Source organism: Brassica oleracea, chromosome C2 (genome assembly GCF_000695525.1).
Source record: "Brassica oleracea var. oleracea cultivar TO1000 chromosome C2, BOL, whole genome shotgun sequence".
Classification (NCBI taxonomy): Eukaryota; Viridiplantae; Streptophyta; class Magnoliopsida; order Brassicales; family Brassicaceae; genus Brassica; species Brassica oleracea.
Window position 1 is genome coordinate 28,889,467 of NC_027749.1, and position 11,083 is coordinate 28,900,549.

The 11,083-nt window shown below is 38.3% G+C and overlaps 3 protein-coding genes across 6 annotated transcripts; all 3 read right to left on the reverse strand.

Annotated features, from left to right (window-relative positions):
- Positions 1-453: 453 nt before the first annotated feature.
- LOC106323933 (lysine-rich arabinogalactan protein 19-like) lies at positions 454-1,164 on the reverse strand. The gene has a single exon (XM_013761978.1). It carries the CDS (start codon positions 1,162-1,164, stop codon positions 454-456), a length of 711 nt encoding a protein of 236 aa, XP_013617432.1.
- Positions 1,165-4,910: 3,746 nt separating this feature from the next.
- On the reverse strand, positions 4,911-6,085 carry LOC106323934 (glutathione S-transferase T3-like). Its single transcript, XM_013761979.1, has 3 exons — positions 5,967-6,085; positions 5,822-5,849; positions 4,911-5,735 (listed from the first exon to the last, which is right to left on the reverse strand). Exons 1-3 carry the CDS (start codon positions 6,083-6,085, stop codon positions 4,911-4,913), a joined length of 972 nt encoding a protein of 323 aa, XP_013617433.1.
- Positions 6,086-6,875: 790 nt separating this feature from the next.
- Positions 6,876-10,551, reverse strand: LOC106327840. Of its 4 annotated transcripts, none has more exons than XM_013766118.1 (6): positions 8,488-8,653; positions 8,327-8,381; positions 8,116-8,242; positions 7,966-8,028; positions 7,834-7,882; positions 6,876-7,338 (listed from the first exon to the last, which is right to left on the reverse strand). In XM_013766118.1, the coding sequence occupies exons 1-6, from the start codon at positions 8,593-8,595 to the stop codon at positions 7,069-7,071; spliced, it is 672 nt and encodes a 223-aa protein (XP_013621572.1). In that variant the 5' UTR covers positions 8,596-8,653; the 3' UTR covers positions 6,876-7,068. The 4 variants fall into 4 exon arrangements, 2 of the variants coding, with proteins under 2 accessions (XP_013621572.1, XP_013621573.1); XM_013766119.1 differs by having other exon boundaries at positions 8,494-8,650; XR_001267524.1 differs by lacking the exons at positions 6,876-7,338; positions 7,834-7,882 and adding exons at positions 8,973-9,225; positions 9,665-10,551 and having other exon boundaries at positions 8,005-8,028; positions 8,499-8,585.
- Between the last annotated feature and the right edge of the window lie 532 nt (positions 10,552-11,083).

The window sequence follows — 11,083 nt, forward strand, 5'->3', positions numbered from 1 at the left end:
GCGAACGAGCTCACCAGAAGAGGGTAAGGGGTTATCAAGATTGGCTTCAACCTTAACATGAGCTATGTTGAGGCAGGAGGCATTTTTGGTGTAGTCGTCAGTTTCAATTGGTTCACCAACTAACCCCGCAGCAAGACTTAGTCCCTCCTTGGTGCGTAGATCAAAGGGCACTCCACGTAGGTGAGCCCACAAAGGGATTGATTTGATTTCAGGGTAGGATGATTCTGTGGAGGATCCCCACTGAGTGACATAGAACATGGATGTATCCACATACCAAAGTTTTTTCTCAAGAATTTTGCCTCTGATAAATTCATTCGGGACTCTGACCAGTAGTGAGTGTTTCAATGGTTGCAGGTGGATCTCTAGCTTGGAGCCTTTTCCCCACATGTAGTTTAGTACACTTTGAATGGGACCATAGTCTGGCATTTTCCCCAGAAAAGAGCAGACAATATACTATTTGTGGAGTGCAGCCCCTCTCTCAAAGACTGCATCGGGAACTAGAACACGAGGTTTCCCATCAGGGGAGACGGTAGTTGGAGCAAGGCGCTGAAGAGACCTATCAGCCAGGAGCCTAGTTTTCTGAGCATAGGTTTGAGGGGGCTTGGAAGAGTTTGGTTTAGGGACAGAGGGTTTGGTGGTGTGGTGGGAAGGAATTGGAGCTGGTTTAGGTTTGGTTTTGGAAGGGGTTTTAATGGGAGGATCTGACGCTGGCTTGGGTTGGGGGGGCAGTGAAAAAGAGGCGGAGGCAGAGTTTGTAGTGAGGGGAGAAGTACCTTTTGAGGGAAGAATAATTAGGTTTTCATTTTGGGGAAAATGAACAGTAACAGTTTCAGATCCAGAAATAGGATCTTCAGTAATAGGTAAATGGAGGGGGGGATCTTCAGCATTTACCATAGTAGTATCAGAGGGAGGTGAGATAAGGGTGGAAGAAGGCACAAGAAGAGAAACAGAGGAAGTAATTGGAGGAACCAACACAGTAGTGGTTGAAGGAGAAAGAGATGGAAGGGTAGTTTTAAAAGGGGAGCCGGATGAAGGTAGTGGAGGAAACGAGAGAGGGTCAGGGGGTTCAGGGAGAGGGGGAAGTAGTCCACCGGAGGTAGACTGCAGAGGGTCGCCGTCGGAAGCACAACTGTTCAAAGAGAGCCAGGGGTTCTCTGTCTTCATTTTTCTTGTACTGTTTAACGTGTTTAAAATAATCAAATTTTATAGTTCTATTTTGTAATTGGTTGAATAGTTTTAATTTATAGTTTTAATAGTACTTTTTAGATAAGAATTATTTTAGTAAATATGTTTGATCTAGAACATCTTATATTTAGGAAGCTAGAGAGTAATACTTACGAGTGTCTGTCAAAGTATATCAACACCGTCCCATATCTATGGAGGATACTACTTATCAACCACCTCTACATTGAATGCAATAGTAAACTGGTCTTCTACGTTCATAATCTTTCATTTATTACACGTCAATGTACAACAGGGAAATATATCAACACCGTTCAATATCTATGGAGGATACTACTTTTCAACATCTATTGTGTACACACAAACGTTTTGATATTTAAAATTCACCTCCAGCAGATCAGTAAGTATAGAATCAAAAATCAAAGATCCACCGGTAAACATGCATATCTCACTAATTCCATGGTGGATTCCCAATGTCATCTCGCTTCCACGAAAGTCCAATTGTGACAAATCTGGTAGCACTGAATCTCCGCTTAGATAATGTAACACCTGTCTCGTAGTTGGTCTAACTTGTGGGTTAGAGTGAGAGCACAACAAACCTAGCTTCAAAATCATTTCAACCTCTAATTGGTCATATTCCGTCCTAGATTTGGATCCTTAGAATCCAAGATGTTTCCCTCATTACAAAAACCAAAAACCCAATCAACGAGGAAGACCCTCTCACCATTCTTATTATGAATCTTGACAGGACGTCTACCACACACCACTTAAAGTATTAGCACCCCAAATGAAAAAAATTGGTAGCGGTTGATAAACGGCGTTTTTGTAACCTTTGTTTTTAAATCGTTTATCGAGTCATAGTATGTGTTATCTATTCTATTAGTTATCTATCGAGTCTTTTCAGGTATTATGTTTATTTGGGGTAGAAGATTTCAAATTGAGTGCAAATAATGATCACCCACCAATCATTGAGCTCAAATTTTGACATGGGATAGAAAATTGAGTTAGTTTTCCATTGGGACCGGTTTGAGGTCAATCCAGGGGTTATATTGAAAGGTATGCACGTTTTACTGATAGCTGGTCTATTTGCCGGTTCAATACAAGACCTTTTTTGGGTTTTCTTTATTTTCTGTTTGGTTTAACTCAAATTTCGAACAGCACGAAAATCAGACCTATATCTCTTTCTTTTCAGCTATTGTTTAGGGTATGCTTTCTTTTTCATCTGATATTGTATTTGGAGATTCGGGGAGACGAATCTATATCTTTGAAGAAGATTTTTGAATCATGTTTTTGATTTCTAGTTTCATTATGCATTATTCTTCATTTTTATGTGTTTCTTATGATATGTCTGAGTAGTTCATTAATTAGGTTTAGGTTTTTTTTTTGAAACAAAACATGATGTGTATTATGTGAAGCCCAACTTATGGGTTTCGTAGCCCAAAATCTAATTGCACACTAAATCTGTAAGAGCAGCATTAACCAGAGCACCCCTAATGGGGTGCTTAATCACATTCTTATTATTAAGTAGGATTTAAGCATTTCATTAAGAAACTTGTATATTTTGATCCTTCAATGCAAGGTTCTTATTATGGGGTGCTTAAGAAAATAAAATATTAAATATTGTTTTTGTTAGATAAAATTTATTTATTACATAAAACATATTAAAAGATAACATTTTAAACATAGATTTAAAAAAACATTAAAATAAAGATTAGTACAATAAACGAGATTAATTTGAAAAAAACATGTGAGCTTATTGGTTGTCTTCATCACCTCCAAATTTACGCCATACATGTTCAACCAAATCACCTTTCAGTTGTTCATGCATTTGTCGATCACGAATTCTAGTTCGAACACCCATCATATTGGCGATATTTGTAGGGATATCTGTAGAATACGTGAGATCGACATGTGAACTTCCATTGTCTTCTCCTTGTTGGAACTCGGAAACATCAAATTGAGTGTATCCATCTCGTTCGTCTTCTACTATCATATTATGGAGTATGATACATGCCCTCATAATCTTACCAATTTTGACTTTATCCCAAAAAAGTGCTGGATTTTTAACGATGGCAAAGCGAGCTTGCAAGACTCCAAAAGCACGCTCGACATCTTTTCGAACAGCTTCTTGATTTTAAGCAAATAAAACCGCTTTCGGTCCTGGTGGTATTGGAATAGATTGGATAAAAGTTGTCCATTTTGGATAAATACCATCGGTGAGATAGTAAGCCATACGATACTCTCTTCCATTAACAGAGAAGGTAACTTGCGGAGCTTGACCCTTTATTATGTCATCAAAAACATGTGAGCGATCAAGAACATTGATATCGTTTAAGGAACATGTCATATCCAGAGATCATATGAAGCAACCGCCTCTAATACGATTGTTGGTTTGCCCGAACCACGAGAATATTGTCCTTTCCAAGCGGTGGGACAATTCTTCCACTCCCAATGCATACAATCGATGCTTTCTATCATCCCGGGAAATCCACGATATTCTCCAATATCAAGTAGACGTTGAAGACCAGCCGGTGTTGGTCTTCGTAGGTATTCATCTCCGAACAAATAAATTATTCCCTCCATAAAATTCTCCACACATGACCGAGTTGTCGTTTCACCGAGCCGGAGGTATTCGTCGACCGCATCCGCCGCAGTACCATATGCCAAGACACGGATAGCTGCTGTACACTTTTGGAGTGCTGAGAGACCAAGCCTTCCAAGACCATCTCTCTTTTGGCGAAAGAAGTCAACTTCGTTCGAGAGTCGATCAACAATGTGCATGAAAAATGACTTGTTCATTCGAAAACGTCGTCGGAAATAATTTTCAGGATACGTTGGCGTTTCACTGAAATAATCATTTCATAAATGTTCATTGCCTTCTTCACGATTTCTTTCGATATAAAGTCGTTTTTTTCTTCTGCTACTTCGTACATCTTGATCACCAGCAATGAGAAGTTTTTCGAAGGCTTGATCAAATCGTTGATCAAAGATTTCATCAAATCTATCAACAAAAGCTTCATCTAAAAGGTTTGGAGAAGAAGAAGAAGCCATATGATTAGTGATTTTGGTTTGGTTAGAATGAGATAATGTGATCTTGGTTTGGTTTGGGTTTGGCGAAAGATGGTTTGGTGACAAGAGAGGAGATGGTTTGGTGAGAATGAGAGAGGAGATGGTTTGGTGAGAACTCGTGAAGAAACAATGAGATGCTGAGAATTTTGTTATAACAATGAGATGGTCTTGTGTTTGAATAACATCGAGAAGAGAGGAGATGGTCTTGTGTTTGTATAACAATGAGAAGAGAGGAGATGGTCTTGTGTTTGAAAGAAGCGTGTCTAATTTATACAAGTGAGTTACAAAATAAATAAACAATGATAAGTTTGTCCGTGACATATGCATACAAACAAGACACTACACATGCCTTAAACACTAGACATTTCACTTTTGCAGGTCTGTGACTTCACAAGACTACACAAGAAGCCTCCTCCACTCGTTACTGTCCGTGACTACAAGACTAGACAAGTCCTCTTTTAATCTGTGATCCTTCCACTTCCTATAGCTCCACGTGAAACCTTCACTCGTTCACCTGCAGTAGGACACATTAAATATTTCATAGAACATTTTACTCATTAAATAGAAACAGAGGCATATATGATTAAAACCGAAACTTAAGCAACACAAGCAACACAAGAAACACAAGCAACAGAAAATACGAAAAACAGAGACTTATTTTAATTATACCCTAACTCATTAATCAGTTTCTTCTTCAAAGTTTCTTCATAATCCGCGAGTGGTCCTTCTTTAGCAATGAGAGTCTCCAAAAGCTTGATCTTAGACAGCTCTTTCTTCATAGTCAAATCCTCCTTCTTCAGACTCCACATTGTCTGAAACTCTTCGTAGTTCTTTGCATCACCAATTGGCTTCTTATAACGAGCTTTTGCTGCCTTAACTCTAGGGGGACGAGTTGTTGATTCATCACCAGAGTCTACATCAATTGCTTTAGAGCTTGCAGAGTGAGAAACATCCATACTCTTCCTCTTTTTAGAGCTTCCCTCAGCTTTAGCCGTAGACAACTCACTCCACTTTTGGTCATTGCGCAACTCTTTCCTAGCATGCTCAAGCGTGAATTTTTTGTTATAATTGGTGAAGAAGATTTCGTGGGCCAGTTTGAGAACATCAGTTTCATTTTGCCCACTGGTTCTCTCTCTGGTCGCAGCTTCAAAAGCTCCACAAAACTTGCAAACGAGGTCATTTATCTTCTGCCAACGATTCTTACAGTGAGCTGCCTCTCGCTTTTCACACCCAACAAGCTTAGGACTAGCGTTGTAGTACGCAGCAATTCTTTTCCAGAATGCAATAGACCTCTGTTCATTCCCTACTACTGCATCTTTGCTCGTGTTTAACCACGAGCTGATGAGCACAACATCGTCAGTTGGAGACCATGTCCTCCTCTCCTTACGGCTGCCTTGAGTCTCTTCACCAATGTTCGAATCGTGCGTGGCTTGACTAGCAAAGAAGGGAAGTTGTGACTCGGGTACATTACCAAAGATAACTTTCTGTTGCGCCAAAAGGTTTGTCTTGAGTTAAAAGAACTTATGTGGTTCGACATGGCAAAGGATCGTGTGTCTCTTCCGTCTCGAACCTCAGATGTTTCCTCATTGGCTGACAGCCTAATGACATCTCATGCGTACAAAAAGGTGAGATCACAAAGGTTTAGACGATTTGAAGTTTTCGAGCGTATCAGTGCAAATGGATGTCAGGTGCATCTATGGTGGACTTGCACAAACCCAATTTGTTCAACAACAAACCTAAGTATCCATTTTGGTGACGATGATGAAGAGCCAGATTTGTGGGCGAATCTTTTCTCACCCACAGGGACTGATGCAGCGCACGCATCGAAACGCATCGAAATGGACCATGAGCTTGGTATGGTTTCATGTGTTAATAAAGTATTTATTTTATTGAACAATTGTATCAGTTTTACGGATACGTACAAATCCTCTTAGATTAGAATGTAGAGATACAAGTATGATCTAGTTAGCTTAGTATAAATAGCTTGTTATATAGCTTTGTAAAGTAACTATTGATATATTGAACAAGAAAAAAAAAACCCTAGAACTTTAGTTCTTCTTTTCTTAGTCTTCGGTAATTTTTGGAATCAACGATTATCAAGCACCTTCGTTTTTTTTTTCTTTTTTTTTGTCAACGATCAAAAACCTTCGTTTAAACGGTCATTTTTAATTAGGAATCAACGATCATCAAATTTTCGTAGAGCGGATATTCTTTTTGGAATCAACTAACTTCGAGCCTATCCAGCGTGACGATGCACCATAGTTCGAAGAAATATTTCTTCTTTTGAGAATAAAGTTTAAAAATATAGGTTGATAAGTAGTGGTATTAATATGAAAAATCGACTTGGATCAGAATCATAAAACTATATTCATATATTGTTTTGGTTATTTGAATATGTCCAATAATTATGATCTAAAAACAAATAGCAAATTTTAACATTAATAACATCCTAAGAGCATGATTATTGCAAAAACCCATATTAGGGGTTCTTATTATTTTTTTAATGCTTTTAAGTATAAAAAGTGACTTAAGAGACAAAATTATAAAACTCTAACATTTAATTGTTCCATTGCAAAGCTCTTAACCAAGGTTTTTTAAAAAAAAAAATTATAGTTGACACACAATCAACCAAGGATCAAGGCATTCATCACAATGAGTTGACAAGCATAAGAAACATTACAAGTCTATAGGATGCTGAGGCATGAGACAAAGTTGCAAGCGTTATACATTTCCCATTGCGTTCAAAGATCAACAACATCAACTAACACATTACAGCAGAAGCGATATGTCATGGCAAAACAAAATAGCATCCTTGTATCACATATTACTACACCAGTACGCTTTTCTCCAGATAGAGTTCCCATGAGCATCCGCTGTAACTCTTTCTCTGGTGCCATTTAGGTCTGTTGATGATGTTGGCTCGTGCCCAAGAGGCTGTGCTTCTGTAATGGCACACTCTACAAATATAGAATCCAGCTGATCCACAATAGTTGTTTCTTGGATTCTACGCCTGTAAAGCTCACGGGTACGGTTTAGTAAATGAAGTACAGCCTCATCTCCTCCTTGTGTTCTCATCGTCATCACTACCTGTTGAGAACAAAAAGGGTCAATAATGCAGATCGTACACATAAAGTGAACAATGTTGCCAAAATGCTAGGCATCTCAAAATCATGACTTCTACTCACAACCAATCCCAAAATTCAACAAGTATGATACTTTTACATTCTGAAAGTCTAGAAACAGAGTTGCTCAACCAAAACTAGCAATATAACTATATTTAAACTACCAAGATCCAGCAGAACAAAAGAGGACAGATCTTGCTCTCTGTTGAGAAAGAAAAGCCTCTGCAACATAAAACCAAATTGATTTCTTCTCATCCCTAAACAAAGTGAAACCTCATGTAAAGCAAGAGATAAACGATGAATCAATTCTCAAACTACCACTAGCCAAAGTTTTTGAGTCAAGTAAAGACATTTCATGATAAGAGTACAGACATTTTGTTTACCATTCTGTCAATTTCATCATGCATATTAACACAGAACAACACATTCACTATAACAGATGTCAATAATGTAAAGCTACCTCCTTCTTGGTTTGGGGATTATTCTCAGCTAATTGAGCAGCAAACTTTCTGAAACAAAAAAAAAAAATCAATAATTAAAATCTCCAAATCAAAAGAAGACTGAAAGAGGATGCAATGAAGTCGTTACTGACCTAGTGATTGGTCGATGCACTGGAACAGGTGGTGGAATCTTCTTGTTACACATCACATTCTTCCTGAAAAAAAAAATCAGAGAGAATAAAAATTAGTTCTTTAGAACAAATGAACACAGTTTTGTAAAAAGGGTCTGTTTATAAACTTACTCAAACAACGGTCGCTTGTTGACAGCACAAGGATAAACCGGAGCTCCGATGATGTTCTTGTTTATGTTACTGAGTGCTCTTCGTGTCTGCCCATTCGCCGGATTCACCTTTCCTCCACGTAAACCACCTTCATTAACAACAAGTCACTTAAGTCAATCAAAAACAGAACCAAACCAAAAGATTAGTGTTTCGTGTTTGAATACAATCATACCTTGTGGATTCATGGGTCCGATAACTCCGTGCTTGTTCTCGTCTGATCCACCCATCTGGTGATGATCACGCAGAAACAAAGCAATTCCAAAATTTAAAAATTGGGTCTTTGATGCGATTAAAGAATCTAAGAAATCAACGTGGAGATGAAAAGGAGGATACCGAGACCAAACTTTTTTCTTCCCCTTCAAACTGATTTTTTCTCCCCTCGTTTTCTCCTCCCAAAACACTACGAAAGCAACGCGTGGCATCAAGATGGCCTAATATCATTTGATAGCATAGCTAGATTTTTAAAATAGTATCAAAAAATTCAGGACTGCTGGATCTGAGTACTGCTCTATAAAACATTGGTTTTGGTTTTCAAAATTTTAAAAGCATTTTATATAAACATATGCCTCCAAACTATGCAAATTTATTTTATAAAAGTTCTTAAAAAATGTTTATAGCTATAAGATATTAGATTCGATCTTGAGAAGATGAAACCAACGATATACTTTGGTGATTAGATCAGTCAAAATATTAACCATGGAGTTTTTTAGGAAGCTACCTACAACAAATACAGATCCACTATACACATATATATAAAAAAATTTGCTAGAGAAGAAGCTCTTAAATTTCCAGGTCTTGTTAAAAGTTAAAAAAAATACATGGAAAGTTCCTCCAATAAGACCCGCTTGTCTTGAAAGAATGTCTGTGTGCTAATTAATGTGTGTTATCTCATGGAATTGGGCCGAAAAAGCTTTGGCCGTGAACCGAAGTCCAACTTGTCTTATGTGTGTGCCAATGTGTGTTATCTCATGGAATCAACAGTTTTGTAGTCATGTTGTCGTCTCCTGCGGCACCTGAACTGAGGTTTACTATCTGAGAATTTCGCATCACCAGACATCTCCACAGTTGAATCTGCTCCAGATCCAATCCAAAACAAAACACCAATAATCACCAAGCAAAACACACTAATAAATAAGATACAAATACATACAAAAGAAGTAGCTAACATGACAAAACCCAACTCCACAATGTATCATATCTATAGTCCACTAAAGAACTCTGCAAGCTTTTAGCTTGAAATATAATTTTGATAGTTCCACCATTTTTATCACTCTTTTTTTAACTTTCCTATGTTTTGCAGCATCCATAAAGCTAGAGGCTCACTGAATTTGAAGAAGATTCACATTAGATACTGAATCAGAGACAATCCAATCTAAATTTTCAGTCTGTATCACATGATCTAACCAATAAGCATCAATTCTCAATCTTCATTGCAAAAGAAGATTCACTCACAGTTGATACCATAATTCTCAAGATCAAACACTAGTTTTTTAAAGTTTCGAGCGTTTACCTCCCCAAAACAATGGCTTCACGTCTTCTTCTTCATCATCGTACTCATCACCATAACCAAACTCAACATCTCCTCTGTACCCAGGCTCACTCCCGTACCCAGATTCGTTCCCCATCGGGTCGACACCAACGGGGAACCCAAACCCGGAAGCTTCCTTCTCTCCGCCGGAATCCCGCCGCTCTTGCCGCGATCTCCGTGCCTCGCTCACATCGGAAGCCCAATTCGCTTCGCTAAACAGCTCACCGCTCGAATCCGTACCGACAGCAAACGGAAAATCAGAGCAAGTCCCGTGAGCTCCGATGGAGCAGCATCTCAGAGTCCCGCTCCGATCGCTACTCCGACCAGACACCGATCTAGAATTGCGACGCCGGCGCTTCCTCGCTACTAAGCGGAAACTCCCCTTACTGTTGCAATTGGAAGCTGAGAGCTTGTCTTCGTCGGCGAGAGAGAGACGGCTCATAGCTTCGATGGAGAAAGAAGTGGTGGAGCGATCGGAGAAGCAAGGGCGTTTGGTGGAGATGGAGCCGCCGTAAGGGCTCTGTGACTGGGGCTGTTCAGATGGGTCTAGGGTTTTGGAGCGGTGAAATGGACGCCATGAGAGGAGCTGTAAGGTGCAAGATTCGATCGAGTTTCGTGATGATTCAAGATGTTTCTGTGACATTTCTTGTTAAAGCCTGGAACTTTCCAGATGAGTGAAACAAGAACCTTCAAAAAGATCCGATCTTTGGGAGTGGATCTGTGCTTTTCTTTTTTATTCACAGGCTGTTTGTTGGAGAGAATCTTTTTGGGTTTCAAGAGAGCTTTGATTTGTAATTGAGCAAACAAGAAGCCATACACATCCCACCTAAAGTAACCGGGGCAGAAACTAGTGTTTTTTTCTCTTCCTGTTTTTTTATTTATTTCCCAAAAAAGCTCTATGATCCACATGTATTTATCCATAACCCGAATTCTACAGAGATAATAACTACCATAGCACTAAAAAATTTTTTTGTCACAAATATAACTTCTAAGAATAAAAATATTCAAAATAACATTTAATGTTTTCTCAAAAGAGATAATATACACTTATACTCCAATGGTAAATTAATTTAAACATTAGGGTTTAGAGTCAACGGGTGGAGTTTAGGATTTAGGATTTAAGATTTACGGTTTAGGGTTTAGGGTTTAGAGTTTAGGGGTGGAGTTTAGGGTTTAGGATTTAGAGTTAAGGGGTGGGGTTTAGGGTTTATGATTTATGATTTAGGGTTTAGAGTTTATGGTTTAGAGTTTAAAGTTGGGGAGTGGAGTTTTGAGATAAGATTTCAAATTTTAAAAAATAAAAAAAAATTAAATTTTTCAAAAGATAAAATGTTATTTTGGTCATTTTAGTTTTTGAATGCTATTTTTGTAACATAAATTTAGAAAAGTGTTATTTTAGAG